This window comes from Phocoena phocoena, chromosome 20 (assembly GCF_963924675.1).
Source record: "Phocoena phocoena chromosome 20, mPhoPho1.1, whole genome shotgun sequence".
Classification (NCBI taxonomy): Eukaryota; Metazoa; Chordata; class Mammalia; order Artiodactyla; family Phocoenidae; genus Phocoena; species Phocoena phocoena.
This window is the reverse complement of record NC_089238.1, coordinates 30,967,198-30,986,161: the sequence shown is the minus strand read 5'-3', so window position 1 is coordinate 30,986,161 and position 18,964 is coordinate 30,967,198. Positions and strand designations below refer to the sequence as shown.

General features: G+C 54.2%; 1 protein-coding gene across 3 annotated transcripts in view; it reads left to right on the top strand.

Moving 5' to 3' along the window:
- Positions 1 to 18,964, top strand: part of GNAO1 (G protein subunit alpha o1) — a 164,576-nt gene that overhangs the window by 120,439 nt on the left and 25,173 nt on the right. For 2 of the 3 annotated variants that reach the window (XM_065898766.1, XM_065898765.1), the window contains exon 4: positions 18,509 to 18,669. In XM_065898766.1, the coding sequence (XP_065754838.1) occupies positions 18,509 to 18,669 (161 nt within the window). Of the gene's footprint in view, positions 1 to 17,428; positions 17,450 to 18,508; positions 18,670 to 18,964 lie in introns of all 3 variants that reach the window. The other variant, XM_065898767.1, reaches the window with a different exon arrangement.

The window sequence follows — 18,964 nt, the reverse complement described above, 5'->3', positions numbered from 1 at the left end:
TTGGAAGGCGGGTGGATGGGGCTCTGAGTTGGAGGGAGTTGGAGGACTGGCCCATCCCCCCAGGGTGCAAGATAGTGCTCTCCTGGCTCTCTGGACAAGCGGCCGCAGGTGTGTGCAGTGCCAGCTGCCCTCCGGGGCTCCTGCGTATCCTGCCTGCTTTTGTCCACCCCAAGTTATCTCACAAAGGTGGCTCAACTAGGCAGACTTACTATTATTGTTAGGACAACTCAGACTACTAACACTGATCTGCACATGTGCACCCACGCTCACGCATGCACGCCATGATTGAAGCATTTCACAGTTCAGAGAGCTGTGAACTCCCCCAGACCCCAGGTTCTCACAGAAACCCTGGGAGGGGAACATGGCGCGAAGAGCACCACCGCTTAGAGCTGAGGAAACTAAGCCACAAACCGTTGAAATGACATGCCCATATCTTTGGAGACCAAATCCTTGCGTTTTCCATAAATCTTACGTGGACTCTGTCTCTTGCTCCACTGGACTCTCCCCGACCCACCTGGCTCCTGATCAGCCACCGAGGTCTATGACTCCCTCCCTCCCTCTGGTCTCCATCTCACTCTCAGCAAAGGTCTTTCTCCAGGGCCTTTGCAGGGAGGCAGGCTGCATGGCGGGGTGGCTGACTAGCGAGGGCCTGGAAGAACTTCTAGTAGGTAGCGGGCAGGTGACGGGGCCTTGGTTCCAGCGTAGTGGGGTTTCGCGGGGGTGATTAAATGCTCTCTCGGCAGTAGCCTACTTAAAGGGAGAGAGCCTGGAGGCTGGGAGACTGGTCGGACCCCTGCTGTCATCCATGCAGGAGAGGTAGGGGTGGCCTTGCAGGGGAGTCAGACCTTTCTGTGGGCAAATGTCAGTTCTTGGGAATCAGTTGGCTGCAGGGACAGAAGAAGAGAATGGAGTTGGCCTTGGGGTCTCTAGTTTGTGTGACGGGAAACACAGAGTTGCCTTTGGAAAGGCAGCGTGTCCCCAGAGTGGTTCAGGCGCTCCTGGGGTCACACAAGTTGACCTGGCAGTTCACATGGACCAGTATCTTCTGTTTGAGTAGTTTTGTGTATTTTAGTATATATTAGAAAAATTAGCACACCGACCTCTGATTTCACTGATATTATTGTTTAGGATAAGATGATTTTTTTTTTTTTTAACTTATCTTTGGCTGTGTTGGGTCTTCGTTGCTGTGCGCGGGCTTTCTCTAGTTGCGGCGAGCGGGGGTTACTCTTTGTTGCGGTGCGCGGGCTTCTCATTGTGGTGGCTTCTCTCGTTGTGGAGCATGGGCTCTAGGCGCGTGGGTTCAGTAGTTGTGGCTCATGGGCTCTAGAGCACAGACTCAGTAGTTGTGGCACACGGGCATAGTTGCTCCGCGGCATGTGGGATCTTCCTGGACCAGGGATCGAACCCGTGTCCCCTGCATTGGCAGGCGGATTCTCAACCACTGCACCACCAGGGAAGCCCCTTTAATTTTATTGAAATATAGTTGATTTACAATGTTGTGTTAGTTTCAGGTGTACAGCAGAGTGAGTCAGTTATACATGTATATATATACATATAAATGTATATATTCTTTTTTTACATTCTCTTCCATTATAGGTTTTTAACGAGATATTGAGTATAGTTCCATGTACTATACAGTAGGTCCTTGTTGGTTATCTATTTTATGTATAGTAGTGTGATATTTTCATCCCAAACTCCTAATTTTTCCCCACCATCCCCCTTTGGTAACCATAAGTTTGTTTTCTACGTCTGTGAGTCTGTTTCTGTTTCGTAAATAAGTTCATTTGTGTCATATTTTAGATTCCACATGTAAGTGCTATCATATGATATTTGTTTCTCTCTGTCTTACTTCACTTGGTATGATAATCTCTAGGTCCATCCATTGCTGCAAACGGCATTATTTCATTCTATTTTGTGGCTGAGTAATATACCATTGTATATATGTACTACAACTCTTTTATAGGATCAGCTGATTTTTTTTTTTTTTTTTTGACTGCATCGGCTCTCTGTTGCTGCTTGCGGCCTTTCTTTAGTTGCAGCGAACAGGGGCTACTCTTTGTTGTGGTGCACGGGCTTCTCATTGCAGTGGCTTCTCTTGTTGCGGAGTGCGGGCCCTAGGGCGTGCGGGCTTCAGTAGTGGTGGCACGCGGGCTCAGCAGTTGAGGCTCGTGGGCTCTAGAGCTCAGGCTCAGTAGTTGTGGCACACAGGCTTAGTTGTTCCACGGCATGTGGGATCTTCGCGGACCAGGGCTCGAAGCCGTGCCCCCTGCATTGGCAGGCGGATTCTTAACCACTGCGCCACCAGGGAAGTCCTAGATAAGCTGATTTTTTTAAATGAGTTTATTTAATGTCGTTTTTAAAAATTAAGAAAATAGCAACGGTCATTTGCTGGTACGGCAGAAATCTTGAGCCTGAGATGGGAAGGAAGACGGTGACGGAGACTGTGGGATGGGAAACCTGGGGCGGGGGGAGGGTGGGACTGACCGGGAACGTGCTGAGTTGAGTGGAGGAGCCAGGGAACCCGGGGTCACTACCCAGAGAGCCTGTACAGAGGAGGATCTGGTGACATCCCACCCACCAAGAAGGTGGCTTGAGAAAGCAAGAAGGGTTTTGAGGACTGAGGAACTTAAAAGTCTGGTGGAGGAATGGGGCCCACGAGGGAGACAGAGGAGCTCACTGTCCAGGAAGCAGCACCCATGGGGCCCAGAGCCCGGAGAGAAGACAGGTGAGCAGAGGGCAGGCCGGAGATGGAGAGGGCACTGAGACCCCTGGCGGGAGTGGGGACGGAGTTAACAGGACGAAAGGAGGAAGAGGAGGACAGTGGCTTGAGGGGGAACAGGGGCAGAGGAGGGGCTTAGTTTGAGGAGGCCAGAGCATGAGTGCAGAGAGAAGGTGAGGAGAGAAGGAGTGGATGGGGGTGCGGTGGGGCGAGGATGAAGAGTCAACAGAAATGGAGTGGGACCAGACCTCCATCCCCGCCTTTTCAGCAGGTCAAGCCTGATGTGGGATGCAGGGCACAGTGACTTTCCTTTCAGGGTTTGGCTGAAGTTCATCTGGTGGCTGGGGGAGTGGTCCAGTAGGCCTGAGAGGGGGCAGTCCTAGGTTTGGATTCAGTGGCCCCCAGGACTAGGTTGTTCTGGCCTCCCCACAGGCAGGCCGAGAGGACCGGCCACCTCACTGGAGGGCAAGTGCCCACTCAGCCGCAGGGCTGCTGGGGACAGGTAAGCAGGGCGGGTCCCTCCCTCCTTCCTTCTGTCCTCCCTGCTGGTCTGCGGGTTGGGCACTTACCTTCCCACTACCTTCCAAGAGGACTTTGGCAGCTAGGAGACCAGAAGTCATGACAACAAAGCTCCTTAACAGGCCAGAGCCCCTGGATCTCCTGCATCTGCATCCAGGCAACTTGGGGCAATTGTCTCTTAACAAAGGTGAGCCCTCGAGTTGGCTGTTGACAGTGGGGAGATGGGGCGAGTTGGGCAGACTCACCATTGCCATCCCCCTACCCAAGGCAAGGAAGGCACAGCTGCCCCTCCTTTCCCATGAGAATTCCACGTGCTCCTTGGGAGCTGGAACCGACAGTGAGCTCATTCCCTCTGGAAGCCAAAACCAGAGAACCAAGGAGGGAGGCAAGGACAGAGAAGGAAATAGGAGGTCTGCAGCTGGTGAAAACTGGAGCCCATGGCCTGCCCCCTGTCCTATGCTGCCCACCAGCAAGCAGTGTACATGCCCAGTAAATCAGGGTGGTCCTCCAGGCTTCACAGAACCTGCAGCAGAGGCCCTGATGGTGAGAGGAGGGTCAGGGCCGTGCAGAGCTGTAAGTGTGAAGCAGGTTGTTTCCAGCCTCCCTGCCCAGGGCCCAGAACCCAGAACTAGCCTCACCACTCCTGGGCGTACTCCTTCTGTTCTGCGTCCCGGGGACGCACTAGCCGTGTGCCTGTCTTATGCTGCGTATCGTGGGACGGCGCTTCCCGGTTGGGGGAGTGGGCAGGTTTGAGCTAGCATGGTGGACAAACATGTTGATGTTTATCTCAGTAGCTACTAATTCATTTTAGAAAAGAATTAAAACTAGCATATCAAATATCGTTTTGCAGATATTTTTGTTAGTGATACTAAATTTACTTTCTTGTACAATAAGTTTTAAGTGGATAAAAGTCTAAAGAAAGATATTAAGTAAATTATAGCAGATGGTATAGAAACACAACAAAAATTTACCATCGTTTATCAAGCTTCTATTATGTGCCATGCATTGTTCTATGGAACAAAAGTTATGCCAGTGGTCGGTGTGTGACTGAGGCTTGAGAAACACTGCTTCAGGGCACAACTTTCTCCTTTTTCCAGGAGAGTAGACGGGAGCGGAGGGGGAGACCCAGATTCTTTGATACTCCAGAAAACTTCACCAGCTTACAGTCTTCTGGAGAGGGCAGCGTCTTGCTCAGTGAAGCAATAGAAGAGGAACAGTCCCAGATAATCCATAACCTAGGGCTAAACAGAGGCCAGATGTCACATAGGGGACAAAAACCAGAAGAGGAAGAACACTAACAGGTTGTATCGATCAGGGGAAGAACACTAACAGATTGTATCGATCAGGGTACCACCAGCTGCTACAAAAAATATACCCCAAGGGTTTCATGGTTCAAATGCAACAGGTTATTTCTTGCTCAGCTAATAGTCTAGGCAGGTGCTCTGGGTGGGTGTGTGGCTCTCCTCCACATGGTGGTTCACGACACTGGATCTTCTATCTTACGGACTTTGTCATCCTCTACATTCAGGGGACGGGGAGCACACCTACACCTGAAGAGCCTTGGTCCAAGAGCAGCACACTGCACATTCACACTCCGCGGAATGCAGCTCAGTTACGTGGCAGGTTGTAGCCTGCAGGAGAATCCCGAACCCAGGGGCCACGAGAGGGCTGAAATGCAGCCCACCTTCCTCTCACCGAGCCATGTGGCCTGAGGAAAAACTCCCTTTTTCTAACCCCAATGAAGATGCTGTGTGGACTGGCCTCTACCCTGGCCAGGGTTAGGGGAGCAGGGCATGGAAAGGGCTGAGATGGGGGAGAGAGAGAGAGAGAGAGAGAGAGAGAGAGGAAGAGAGAGAGAGAGAGGAACCTGAGCCCAGGTGGCACCATGTGGCCCCCTTTGTAGCCCCGCTGTTTCAGAGAGTGAGGCCAGCCCCTGAGCGGGGGCTGCCCCTCTCGCTCAGTGAGCCCTGTGCAGCTCTTCCTCAGCGTAGGGCCGAGCTGAGGCCTGGGATGCTGCCCGGTGGGGCAGTTGACCACCGTCCCACGCCCAGGTCTGTACAGACTTGTTCCACCCTGTGTCCGTGGTACCTGAGATCACCCAGTGTCAATGTCGGGGAGATGAGAATGGCTGGGGCTAAGTGGAGAGGGGAGACCATGTGCCCTGATCCCAGGCCTCAGAGAAGGCTGCTCAGGTGGCAGCCCCCAGGCTGCTGCAGCCCCGTCCCTGCCAACATCACATGAGAGGCCCCTGGAGGCTTCGCTCAGCCCCAAGCCTCCCCCAGCCCCGTGCTCCTCTTGTGGCCAGGTGCTGGGAGTCCAGGGAGTTGGCAGCCAGCCTGGCCCCACTGTGCCTTCCCCCTCCTGTCTGCCAGGGCGGCCCGCTGGGACCTCTGCCTGGCCCAGCTGGTGCACAGCCGCAGGTGCCACTCTGCCTCACCTGTTTCTTGGTTAACCCGCGTATTCGTCACCCTTGTTTTTTACACCTTTCGCCATCCCACCTGCCTCACTGTAAATACTGCAGCATCAACATGCTGACACTGGTCCCCAGGATGGGCACCAGCGGGCCCCTGGGGAGCTCCAGCCCCTTAGCAGCGGGACCAAGCAGAGCAGGCGATGGCAGCAAGAGTGTGCCAGCTCTCCAGACCCTACCCTCACAGAGACGTCAAAAGACCAGGGCTCTGGGCCCGGTGCTGCCCAGGGGTGGTCATACAGCAACCAGGGGAAGCAGTGCTGCGTGGTGCTGACAGAGCGTGTGCCCTGGAGGCAGGCAGCTGGGGCGCACATCCCAGTCTGCCCCCGCCGCCAGCTGAGTGAGCTCGGGCTGGTCTCGTAACCCGTCTGAGCTGTGGTTTCTCCAATTATAGAAGGGGGGAAAACGATAATACTGGTGAACATTAAATGAAATAAAGCCATTGGGAAGCTCTCACTAAATACAATCTACTGCTATTATCTCTTAGGACTCCTTGACCACCAGAGTTCTGAGCAGGTGTGTCTCTGTGTGTGTGTATCTGTGTGTCTCTGTGCGTCTTTGTGACTAAGTCATCAGCTCCTAGGCTCACAGAAGACCCCAGGGAGGCCGCAGCCCTAGGCTTGCCGGTCCTCTGGGCTGGTTGGCTCGGCCTACCCTGGCCCCTGACCCTAGAGGTCCCTCCTCAACCCCAACCCTGGCAGTCTTCCACCACTACTAGCCTTTGGCAAAAACTCATAATTCCTGATTTTCTACCTGAGATGTCTTGTCTGTAGCTCAGAGCCCCACCTCTCAGCCCACGAGAAGGTCTGGTGTGCATCAGTTCCACCTCATCAGCTGGCCCTCAATGTGTGCGGCTGGGGGCCTCCGTCTGCATGGTCCCCCTTGCTAACAAAGGGAGATAGGGAGCAGGGTCCTGCTAGAATTTCACGTTAGTGTTGAGCTTTCCTTGTAGTTATTCTGCTGGGTGTCTTCTATTTAAATCACTTCATGCAGGGTTTCCATTTACCATAAAGATATGAAGTTCGTAAGTACAAAGGTGTGTCTAAGAAAAATGATGGGCGTCAGGTGGAACAGAACTTGGGCAGAAGTTAGAAGGTGTTCAAGGGATAATGTTGGGAAAGAATGATCTGGTCTAGTGGTTTTCAAGCGTTTTGGCCTGAGAACACCTTTACATTACACATTATAATTTTTAAAAAATTACTGAGGACCCCAATAAACATTTTCTTTATGTAGGTTATAGCTATCAATCTTTATTGTATTAGAAATTAAAAATAAGACAATTTTTTTAGTATTTATTCATTTAAAAGTAACTACAATAAACCCATCACATATTAATACAAATAACATTTTTATGAAAATTAATCTCAATATATTGTCTAAAAATACTTCAGTAAGCAGAATATCGTTGTCTCACATTTTTACACATCTCTTTAATGTTGGGCTTAATGGAAGACAGCTGCGTTTCTCACACATGCATCTGTGTTTAGTTCATTGTGATGTGTTGTTAGGTCGGAGAGTCTGAATCACTTTTGGCCCCACACAAACACATGGTAGAAAAGGGAGTATTTTACCAGCCTTTTCAAATAGTCCTTCTTTGAAATTCACTAAAATTATTTTATTTAGTTAGTTTTGGCTGCGTTGGGTCTTCGTTGCTGCGCACGGGCTTTACTCTAGTTGCGGTGAGCGGGGGCTACTCTTCGTTGCGGTGCACAGGCTTCTCATTGCAGTGGCTTCTCTTGTTGTGGAGCACGGGCCCTAGGGCTTCAGTAGTTGTGGTACATGGGCTCAGTAGTTGTGGTACATGGGCTCAGTAGTTGTGGCGCACGGGCTTAGTTGCTCCGCAGCATGTGGCATCTTCCCGGATCCCGGACCAGGGCTCAAACCCATGTCCCTTGCATTGGCAGGTGGATTCTTAACCACTTCGCCACCAGGGAAGTCCCAAGCAGTAGTTTGTGTTTTTGTTTTTTTTGTTTTTGTGTTTTGCGCGCCTCTCACTGTTGTGGCCTCTCCCGTTGCGGAGCACAGGCTCCAGACACGCAGGTTCAGCAGGCTGGGCTCACGGGCCTAGCAGCTCTGCGGCATGTGGGATCTTCCTGGACCGGGGCACGAACCCATGTCCCCTGCATCGGCGGGTGGATTCTTAACCACTGCGCCACCAGGGAGGTCCCTAGAGATTCTTTTAATTCATAATTTTGACCACTTCCTCAAGGACATTCTTAAGTAGAACTGGCATTGGTTTTATTGTGACTGAACAGTGGCAAAGAACAGAATGGCAGCTGGTACAGTTCGGTGCCACTGCTTCCTGCGAGGGGACTGCGGTTTTGTCTCCCGTTGCTTTTGTACCATCAGTGCAGGCAGAGAAGCCAATAACATCGTTATAGAGTTAGGAAAACAGTTTTGATCTTATGGACCCCTCAGAGACCCCCGGGGTGTGCGGGCCACACTTTGAGAATCACTGATCCAGCCAACCTCTTCCTTGTGCCTTTGAGGACAGAGACTCCGAAAACAGATGAGACTTGCCCAGGGTCGCAGGGTCAGTCAGGCAGAACGTGGACACCTGGTGCACTGCCCCAGGCTGTGTCCCTGAGGTCCAAGAAACAAGTGACACGCTCCTTTTCAAACAAAAACATCATCCGATCACTTTTTTTTTTTTTTTCTTTTTGCGGTACATGGGCCTCTCGCTGTTGTGGCCTCTCCCGTTGTGGAGCACAGGCTCCGGACACGCAAGCTCAGCGGCCATGGCTCACGGGCCCAGCCGCTCCACGGCATGTGGGATTTTCCCGGACCGGGGCACGAACCCGTGTCCCCTGCGTCGGCAGGCGGACTCTCAACCACTGCGCCACCAGGGAAGCCCCCGGTCACTTTAATGGATGGTGCGGGAACTGATGTCTCCAGCGAGGAGACGGGGAGGGAAGGGGTGTCAGCGAATAAGCCCAAGGAGAGGCACCATCAGCCAAACCTGTCATCTCCAGAACCTGCCGGCCTCCCATCATGTACGTGCTGTTTTAGCTTCCATCTTTTCTCTTCGATATTGTGTCACTAATGTCTCCCAGCTGAGGCGGCTCTAATTAATCTATTCACCACCATCACTTTGTGTTCTGAAGAGAAGAGATTGTCCATTATCACTTTTCTTTCCCTTTGACTGAGCTCTGTGTGGGTAATTTCATTCTGCCCTTGTTCGTTTCTTAGAAATTTAGCCTATCCAATTTTAGTTCTTTCACCCATCTCAGGACATTGAGCTCAGGAGAAAGGAGGCAGAGGATTTGGAAATTTCTGTCCCTTTCATCTTAAAGTTTATTTTGGACTGAATAGTGCCTGCCTGGTGGTTCAGCTGTCCTCCCCGGCGCCATCTAGGAGAGCCTCCCAGGAGGTATAGACTGGTAGGTCTGGACCCACCAAGGGGAGAAGGGCAACAAGAGAAAGTGGCACCACCCAAGGCTGTTCCAGAGGGGTTGCTGATTGGGGTTTTAGGCAAGCATGCTTCCCCACTCCATCCTTGGGATCTGAAGCAATCGGAAGCCGTGGTGACATAAACACACCACTGCCCCAGAGGGCCCAGGACAGCTGCTGTCCTGCACCCCCCATCTCTGCCAGTCACCCACCTAGGACACCCCTCTGCACTCTTGCCGGCTATCGCTGGCTGGGGCACTGCCCTCCTCTGCAGGCCCTGCTCGCCCCCTTCTACACTGGCCTCAGCGTTTCCCGCCCCATACCCGACAGTCTCCCTACCCACCTCTGGCCCTGAAACCCCTGCCAGGGTGGTTTTAGGAGACACACGTGGTGGCTGCACCTAAGAACAGCACAGCTGGGGAGAAGGCCAAAAGCCATGCCTCCTGAGAAGGGCCGGGGGCCTGAGAATGTCCCCAGACCCACACTCAGGGAGTGTTAGCATCTGCTCCGTAAGGCTCCATCCTGGAGCTGCCCACAGTGGGGCCCAGGCTGCCGCCAGCGCTCTCCCTGGGTTGGGGGTACACAGTTCGCACTGCACTCGGTCTGTGTGAGAGCTCCTGGACCATCTGTGCAGGCTGGGTACTGTTCTTCATTTAATGTCCATGGGCTGTGTGGACCTCTGAGCCCACCATTGTCCAAAGGTCCTGTTGATAGCTGGAGGGGTGTCTGATGCCCTCCAGGATCCACTGCTTCCTGGCAAGGCCCTCGGCTTCCCCTTTAATTCCCCCGTGAGGGAAGAGCAGTCTCTGGACTGTGCCTGCCTTGTGGGCACAGCTGACCCATGACTGCCTGCTCCCAGTCATACCCCCCTCGCATCCCCCGTCCGCACCAGTTTCTCCTTGAGCTGTGGTCCTTACTTAGTGGCTGCCTTCTTGGAGGAGCCTTCCCGGACTCCACAGCTTGGTTGATGTGTCTGACGCCCCCACTGGACAGCAGGCTTGGGTGGGCAGTTTCCAGATCCTGCTGGCTGCTGTATCCCCGGCACCCAGCCCTGGGCTCAGCCAGCCTGTGGTGAGCAAACATTCACTGGACTAGCACTGGCTCCTTCTGCTTAATTTGGGCCAGGGCCAGGGGTGGGACGCACACCAATTACAGGGTCTGGCAGATTGTTTCTGAGTGGAAACTTTTAGGTGTCGAGCGCTAGAACCAGTGAGCGCTGGAACCCGGGCCAAAGTCATCCCCACAACCCCCTGGTTCTTGAAGATACATAGCAAGCCAGAAGGAAAAGCTACTTCTAAACAACTGGAAGATCCAGTGGTTTTGAGACGGAAAAGGGTGTGATCCTTCAGAAAATGAGGTTCTTCAGAAAACCCAAGTCTTTCCCCGCTCCTCAGGAGGCAGCCTGGGCTCAAAACAGAGAAGGTTTTCAGAAGGGCTTAGGACAAATCAATCCCTGAGGAATCCTGTGAACCCAGCTGGAGGTCTTAGGAGAGTCTTCCTGTTACAAGGCCCCAGGCTCCTGACAAAGATGGGACCATGGGACAGAGGGAGGGGACGTCAAGGGGGCAGTTGTTCCATGATGTGTTCAGGGCTGGGGAGATGCAGACAGTCTCTCCTTATGCCTAAATATTTCTCTTTCTGGCAAACGTGAAAGTTCCTAAGGTGGGGACCCCACTCGGTAGTGGGTGTACTATGGATAAGTGAGTGAATGGGTGGGTGGCTACATAGATCAAAGAGGAGTGAAAGGAATGAAAGGGGTGCACAAATGAAGAATGAAGGGATGGGCAGACGCTGTGGAAGGATAGAAGGGAGGTGCAGGGATGGGCGGGTGGTTGTGGGAGTGAGTTGGTTGATGGATGAACAGGGGTGGCTGATGGGTGATGATGTAATGGGTGGGTGGACGCCTGATGTTGGATGGGTAGGTACCCTAGATAGGGGGTGAGGGATGTATGGATGGATGGCTTGAGAAGGGATGGCACAGCTGAAAGGAGGCAAGATTAGAAACAGCACCCAACCCTTGGTTCTGCTGTAGCATCTTTCTGGAGAGCCAGGAAGGTTCCCTTCACTAAGGCAAGTGGTAGGCCTGTGAGGTGCCCCCCTCTCCCCCCAGAGACCCTGTGCCTGACAGTGTGCTCTAGGCACAGGCCTTGCGACATACTCCTAAGTCCAAGTGAAGAAAGAGCCCCAAGCATGCCCAGCCCTGAACTGCTAAGTGCCTGTAGTGCCTCAAGTTTTGCCACTAACAAAAAAAACCTCATAGATGTTTAAAATACCCTGGGGACCACCACTTCCACTGAGAGTCACAGTTAGGGAGCCATGTGCCAGCCCAGGCCAGGGAAGCAGGGGTGAGGGAGGGGGCCCCTCTCTCCCCCACTTCCCCCAGTGGCAGATGGGAAGGGAGGGTCACTCCCCTGCACGCGCAAGAGAGAATGTAACTGCCGCATTTCCTCAGATGCAGGGCCCTGAGTAGCATGTACGAAGTGCCCAGAATGTGCACGCTGCCATTCTCCATCTGCTGACATTGCAGTACTCAGGCTGGGCCTCCAACATCGGGAGTCTGTTTGTCTCTTTCCCAAGGCAGCTGTGCCCACTGGACCTGGCCTGCCTGGTCTGTTGGGTTGGGCTTGTCCAGCTTGCCCTCTTTCTCCTGTTGGCCTGTGCACTCCTGCCCCCTGGTGGGAGCTGGGGCTACTGCAGTGCACGCGGCAGGGCTGGGCAGAATGGAGACTTCCCTGCAGCTGGAGGACTGGTGTGTGTGTGTGTCTGTATATGTGTGTGTGTGTGTGTACATGCACACAGTCACACTTTACTTGGTCTAAAAGATGAGAGAAGGAGGAAAACTCTGAAAGATCCAAAGCAGCTCTTCAAACAGAAGCGGTTATAATTACTATGATTATTGTTATCATGCTTACCTGAGAAACCTTGTACAAAGTGGGCTTATTTTATGTCAGCTTGTTGTTTGTGTCTCAGAGACCTCACCTTTGCTTATAGTAACTAGCATTTGTGGGGCTCTTTATGTTGCAAAGCTGTGTCATGTCGATTTAGCCTCTTTTATCTGCACAAACAACCCTGTGAGGTGGGAACTAATAAGAGAGCAGAGGCTCAGAGAGGTTAAGTGGTCTGTCCAAGGTCACAAAGCTAAAAAAAAAGCTGCAGAGCCAGGATTTGAACCTGGGTCACCTGACTGAAAATTCCTATTCGCTTCCCCACCATATCCTTTGCATTTCCTCTCTTGAGAGAGAAGAGGCTCTCTCTCAAACTTTAGTTCCAAGCCCCTTTGCTCAGCGGAGAGGGGAAGAGTTTTGCAGACCCAAGTGTTTACCATGGACTTGGCAGTCCCAGCTTCAGATGATGAATGCGCCAGGCACTTGCAAGGCCCTGCAGTGCCTAGCGTATGCGCAGAGATGTGTGGTGTTCATTGCCAGTGGCTCAGCCAGGCCAATGCCAGCTTCCCTGTGTCACCACTCATCCCACCATCACCCCTGGTGTGGCACAGCACAGGCTGGCACCTGCTGCGTCTCTGAGAAGGGTGACCAGGAGACACTGGGCAAGAGAAGCTGGTGCAGGGGGGCTCTCTGTGGCCCAGAGTGGGCAGGCGGGAAGGGGCCTGTGGGCCATGGGAGCCCACACCCCTCCTCATAGTATGGGTTCCGGCTCTCAGGACCAGCTGGCTGACTAGAGATAGCTTTCTGGAAGTAGAACCCCTCACCCCTGGACACCAGCAGGCAGCCCCACTGACAGGCGCCTGGATCGCAGGTGCTGCTTCCCAAGCACACTCACGGCCAGTCCCCAGTAGTCCATGTCCCCGTGGCAGGGGGCCCTGGGCTGCATGTCACAGTGAGGGACCCCTGTGTACTGTCAGTTCACGGGGGCAGCTGCTCCCATCACCACCCTGGGCACCCTGATCCCCAGCGTTGGCCCAGGGCAGCCCACTTCTGGGAGGCACCCTGTGCTGAGCTCCCCACCCCACCAAATGCCGGAGATGCCCTCATCTCCATGTGCCGCTTCCTCTCCCTGCCCACCCCTTTCTCCAGATGCTCATGGGTAGGGTTTCTATGGGGTTCTCTAGTGTTGCGGGGCTTTCCAAAAGAATCTCACCACTTTCTAGAGCAGCTTCAGGACATCTACATGTCACCGTTAAGATGTCATTTAACCAGAAAGGTTACATTGGCTCTGATGAAAAGAAATGTTAATGCTGATTTTAAATCATGGATATGGTGAGAAGAATCCTGCAGGTGTCCCTGAGAGTCATAACCTCTCCGGAGCCTCCTGATCCAAAACCCATGAGAATGGCATCTTGTATGACAGTCTGTAGGTCCATCCACATCTTACAGAGTGAAGTAAGTCAGAGAGAGAAAAACAAATATCGTATATTAACGCATATGTGTGGAACCTAGAAAAATGGTACAGATGAACCGGTTTGCAAGGCAGAAATAGAGACACAGACACAGAAATAGAGGCAAACGTATGGACACCCAGGGGGGAAAGCTGGGTGGTGGTGGTGGTGGGATGAACTGGGAGATTGGGATTGACATGTATACACTAATATGTATTAAATAGATAACTAATGAGAGCTTGCTGTATAGAAAATAAATAAAACTCAAAAAAAAATGGTATCTTGCCTGTGGTTCACATTCAGAAATGCAGGGTCCCAGCATGTCCTTAAATGTCTCACCCCTTCCCACGCCCCCACCCCTAGGCATCCCGAGGGTAGGCAGATTGGCCTCCTCTTCTCTTTCTGGTCCCCAGGAAGCTGGGGAGCTGGGGCAGCAGCACGGCCCACCCCTCAGGTCCTCCCTGTGCTAGTGCTCTGTTTGCTCACACGACAGCTCTATGAAGAGAATGATGATACTGTCACCCCATTTTTCAGGATAGGATGCTGAGCCCAGAGACGTTAAGGCCCTGCTCAAGCCAGGACCCCAGTTCTGGGTGGTGCCTTGAGCCTGTGGCCGGAGCCCCTAGAAAGCCGCAGGACTGGAGCCCCAAGGCAGGGGTGACCAAAGGGTGCTGTCGGGAAAGGAGTGAGTCTTGCGGGGGGGGCGGTGGCATGGGAACTGGACGTTACAGCACGGGCAGCCCCAGCCCATAGAGAATGGCGGCCGGGGAGGGAGTGGCATACTGGGTACTTTGTAAGTGCCAGACCCAAGCCACCCAGGCCCGTGCGTCTGAGGGAGGGCAGCGGTCACGTTCTCTGTCACATGCAGGGAGCGCCCCTCCCTTGCGGCAGTGCGAGAGAGGGGCCCACTTCCCTAGCCCCGGGCTGGCAGATGGCTCCCTAACTGACCCTCAGTGGAAACGGTGCCCTGCAGGGGCATGTTAGACATTTGTGAGGTATCTGTGGCAGTGGCAGTAATTGGGGCACTACAGGCACTTGAGTGGCTGGGGGCCAGGCATGCTGCTGTGTGACAGCGGCACACAGTGACGAATGTCCTGCACCCACTCAGCCCAACCATGCAGGGCCCTGCCAGGCACGGTGTCAGTGAACAGCCTCCCTCAGCTCCTTGCAGGACTGTCTCCAGAAGCCCACCAGATGGCCTCTAGTGTCCAATACGTGGCCAGTGCCCACAGGGCATCTTAGTGCCCCCCACACAGGAAACATAGCGCAGCACATGGGCGCGGACGTGTGCCCAGGCATGACAGGAAGAGGGGAGGAACTGTGTCGGCCACAGTAACGGGTTGGGTCTGCCTGGAGGAGGTAAGCCTGGTATTGGCCTCGGCACACCAGGCAGTGAATTGTCAGGACTCTTTGGGGTGCACGTGCAAAAATAAACCAAGTGTTTAACTAGGTTAAGAAAAAGTCAGAGGATTGATTGAGGTAGCCTGAAAGCCAGAGGCATGTGTGGCCGCAGGCACAGCTGGACCCAGATGTTTTGACATGTTATGGGGACCTGGAGTGCCTCCCTCTCTCAGCTCTGCCTCAGTGATGGCTCCACATTCAGGTGGGCCCTTCCTTTGAGGGTCTCTCTCTCCTAATAGTTTACACAGGTGTCCTGGAGCTGGTAGGGTTAGTCTCATTTGACAAATTTGGATTCTTTGTCCACCCCAGACTGTTCACTAAGGCCAGCAGGATGGACCGGCCAGGGCCAGACCCTGTGTCCACGCTGGAGCCGTGGGACAGAGGAAGTCCCACCCAAACTGCTCAGACTGAGTCGGGGAAAGAGTGCTTTCCTTCAGGCAAGCAGAGGTTCTGGTGCCCCAAAAGGAGGGAATGGGAGCCACATAGGTAGAGGGGGCAGCCATCCAGCAGAAAAGGATGGAGCAGATCAGAGGGGATGGGCCGTTCGCTGCCACCTCGAAGCTGGTCACTGCCCCAGCATCCTCCACTGAGTAACACTGCACGGGTCAGACATAGTGGGTCTGCGCCGGTACATGCGTCTGCTTTGTCACACCTCATGCTGCCGGGACAGCTGGGCATGCTCTGACCAGCAAGAGGTGGCAGCGCCATGGGGGCTGTAGCAGAGGGCAAGGTGCTGGAAAATGCCTCCCCCCACCCCGCCACTGGCCCAGGAGGGGACCTGGACAGGAAGGTCAGGCCCAGTGTGAGCCGCATCCCCCAGGGCCCCAAAGGCAGGAAGACAAAGGGACAAGGCCCCCCTCTGGCTCTATTAATTGCTTGTTAAGCTTGACCCCCACAGGGCTGGCCCAGCCCGACAGCTGCCACTGTCCTCCAGGGTGCATCGGCAAGGCCCCTTCCTCCCGCCATGCCTGACCCTTCCTACCTTCCTCCTTACCCATCTCCCCTACCTTTAGTCAGGGGGCTGGGCTGGACACCAGTGTCTGAGATGCAAGTCCAGGGCTGTTGGCTGGAGCACAGTAGAGGTTAACCTTGGGTCCAGGCTCTCCCACCTACTAGCTGTGTGACCTTGAGCAAGTTACCTCACCTCTGAGCCTCAGCCTCCCCATCTGTTAAACAGGATGGCTACCGGGCAGAGCTGCTGTCATGGTTGAACGAGACACAGTGTTGTTGAAATGGACAAGATGAGAGGAGTTGGGAGATAGAGAGGGTGGAGTGAGAAATCGAGGCCGTGCCTGACAGTAAAATGCCAAGGACCCATTCATCTCACAAATGCTGCTGAGCACCAACAACTATGTACAGAGCGTTGTGAGGTGGGGGTGCTGTGAAAAGCCAGGAGATTATCCCTGCCCTGAGGAGCAGCACACGCAGCACCAGCTGTGACGTGGAGTGGTCAGTGTGCGTGGGGGCAGACTCTGCCTGGGGCGTGGAGGAGGGCCTCCCTGAGGCAGTGACACTTGAGATGGGGAAGAGCCGGGGGAAGGATGTTCTGGACGGTGGAGCACCCTGAGGTGAGGTGACCCTGGCTACCTGGGGAACAGAAGGAAAGGCTGTGTGCTTGGAGGCCAAGGTAAGGAGTTTGGAATTTAGGGATAATGGGAAGCTATTGAAAGAGTTTAAACAGGGACAGTTATTGTGTCCATTAGGATCAGGTTTGACTGTGAATATCCGAGACCTAGAAAATAGTGATTTAAATGAGGTATAAGTTTAATTTCAATGTAAAAAAAAAAGTCATCAAGGACCTGACTGTTTTTAGATCACCCATCCACTGTCCCCAGGGTGTAGACCTTGTCTTCATGATCCAAGTTGGCTGCTAGAGTTCCAGCCATCACAGGCTTCAGGAAGGAGGAAGTGAGAGCAAAAGGGTGCATCTTCCCTTTACAAAGACTTCTCCAAAGACCTCACTACACTTTGGCTTACCTCCCCATGGGTAGGACGGGTCACATGGTCACATCTTTGCCACAAGCAAAATTAGGAAAAGAAGTCTTTAAGTTGGATATCAGTGTGCCCAGTTAAAAAAATTGTGTGTTCTTTCTCTACGGTCTCCTGCTGGCTGCTATGTGGCAGAAAGACTGAAGAGAAGCAAGAGGGAGGCAAAGAACCCTTGGGAGTGGGCTCGGGGCAGCCAGGGAAAGATGGTGGTGGCTCGGACTCAGGGCTGTGCAGGAGGAGATGGGGAGAAGTGGACATTGGGAGGGAGGTGGCAAAATCAAGGATGACTCCTAGTCTTTGAGTCTGAGCAGTTGGGCCGATGGTTGTGGCGTGCACTAAGCTGGGGAAGACGGGAGAGAAACAGAAGGGCAGACAGAGAGGTGTCGCCAGCACAGGACCTTGCCCCACCCCTGCCTCTGCCACACCTCGGTGATGAGATGGAGCTGGGAGGACAGCGCCAGGCCAGCCTTCCCCAAACCATGCACTGCATCCCACTGGAGTGGGATTCCCAAGATTCCAGACCACACACAGAGGAGCATGAAGTGGCTTTGTGGAGGCCCATGGTTTCGAAACCACACCCTTGAGTGGCCTGGCTGAGGCACAGTGCGGCTCTAGGTGGGAGGGTGTCTCTCCCCCAGCAGGAAGTCTTGCCCTACCCATCCCTCAGGTCCCGACTCCCTTCTCACAGATCAGGCAGGAACCTTGAAGGAGGGGTCCACAGGAGGAAGTCTGGGAAACTGGCCCGGTTTAATCACAGTCATCCCACAGGTGGGAAAGCAGGCTGAGATTTCTCGAGGTCACGCAGGCACACAGAAGCAGCATCAGCACATAGGCCCTGACTCACAGACCTGTTTTTAGCCCCAGGTGGAGGCACCAACTCTGCTCACCCACGCCTGCATCCCTGAGTCACCGCCTGCCTAAGGCACCCAACGCCTCAGTCCCAGGGCCAGCTTTGCAGGTGGCTGCCCCCAGGGGAGGCTGCGGTGCTGAAGAAACTCATCTCCTAGATGGACGGGGACCCACGCTCTCCTGGTGGGCAGCCCTCTCTGTCAGCTGAGGGTGACTTTGGGAATCCGAGGGCTGATGTCTTCGGGACAACTAGTCCCTAGGGAGCTAGGTCTGGGCCAGCATCATGGGCATGGCCTGCTGGCCTCCAGGCCAGTTGTGGCTTCCTTCCCAGGGCAGGCAGGCAGAAGGGGACACAGTGCCAGCATTTTCCCATTGACCACCTGCAGTAGACCGGCTCTGAGACATAAGTAGCTATTTAGCTGGACAGCTGGATTCCGGAAGTCTCCACAGAAGGCTTTGGCCCCACGTACCTTGGTGCAGAATATTTTGTTGGCTACAAGTCTTCCAGGCGTTGACCTTGTCTCCTTCGTGTCTCTCCCACCGCGAAGGACACCTGCAGGTTTCCAGCACCTCCGCTCGCTTCCTGAGCCGCGTGCAGCAGGCTGGGGAGCCTGGGTCTCTGGCTTACTTGGAGGGCGGCAGGGTTGAAAGGGCTCGAGAGTGGAGCAGTGGTCTAGTAACGATTACCGTGCCCTTGAGTAAAGGACCCTCTGTTGCTTCCCCTCTCCCTGACCAGGCCTAGGGCTGAGCCCTTGTCCCGGTGCCCTAGCAGGTGCCCGGCCGGGGCTTCTGTCCCCACCGAGGCCTCAAAGCCGCCGTCCATGTCTCCTCACAGGCCGATGCCAAGATGGTGTGTGATGTGGTGAGTCGAATGGAAGACACGGAGCCCTTCTCTCCAGAGCTGCTCTCTGCCATGATGCGACTCTGGGGCGACTCAGGGATCCAGGAGTGCTTCAACAGGTCCCGGGAGTATCAGCTCAACGACTCCGCCAAATAGTGAGTGTCCCAGGCAGGCGGGAGGCCGAGAGTGGGGCAGCAGTGCGGGCGTGGAAGGGGCTGGGGTCAGTGGGGCAAGGAGGTGCCCTTGCTGAGGTGGGAACCGCTGTGAGGTGTTCTGCCTCGGGCGTCAGGAAGGAAGGAGAAGGGGCTTCTCCTCCTGCCCCCGGGATGAGAAGGAGGCCAGGGAGGTGGGGGGCACAAGCCGACAACAGGGCTCCCAGAGGCCCAGGGGCCATCACCTGCTTGCTCTGGAGGGGGCCTGGCCCTCCAGAAGGAAGATTGTCAGTGTAGC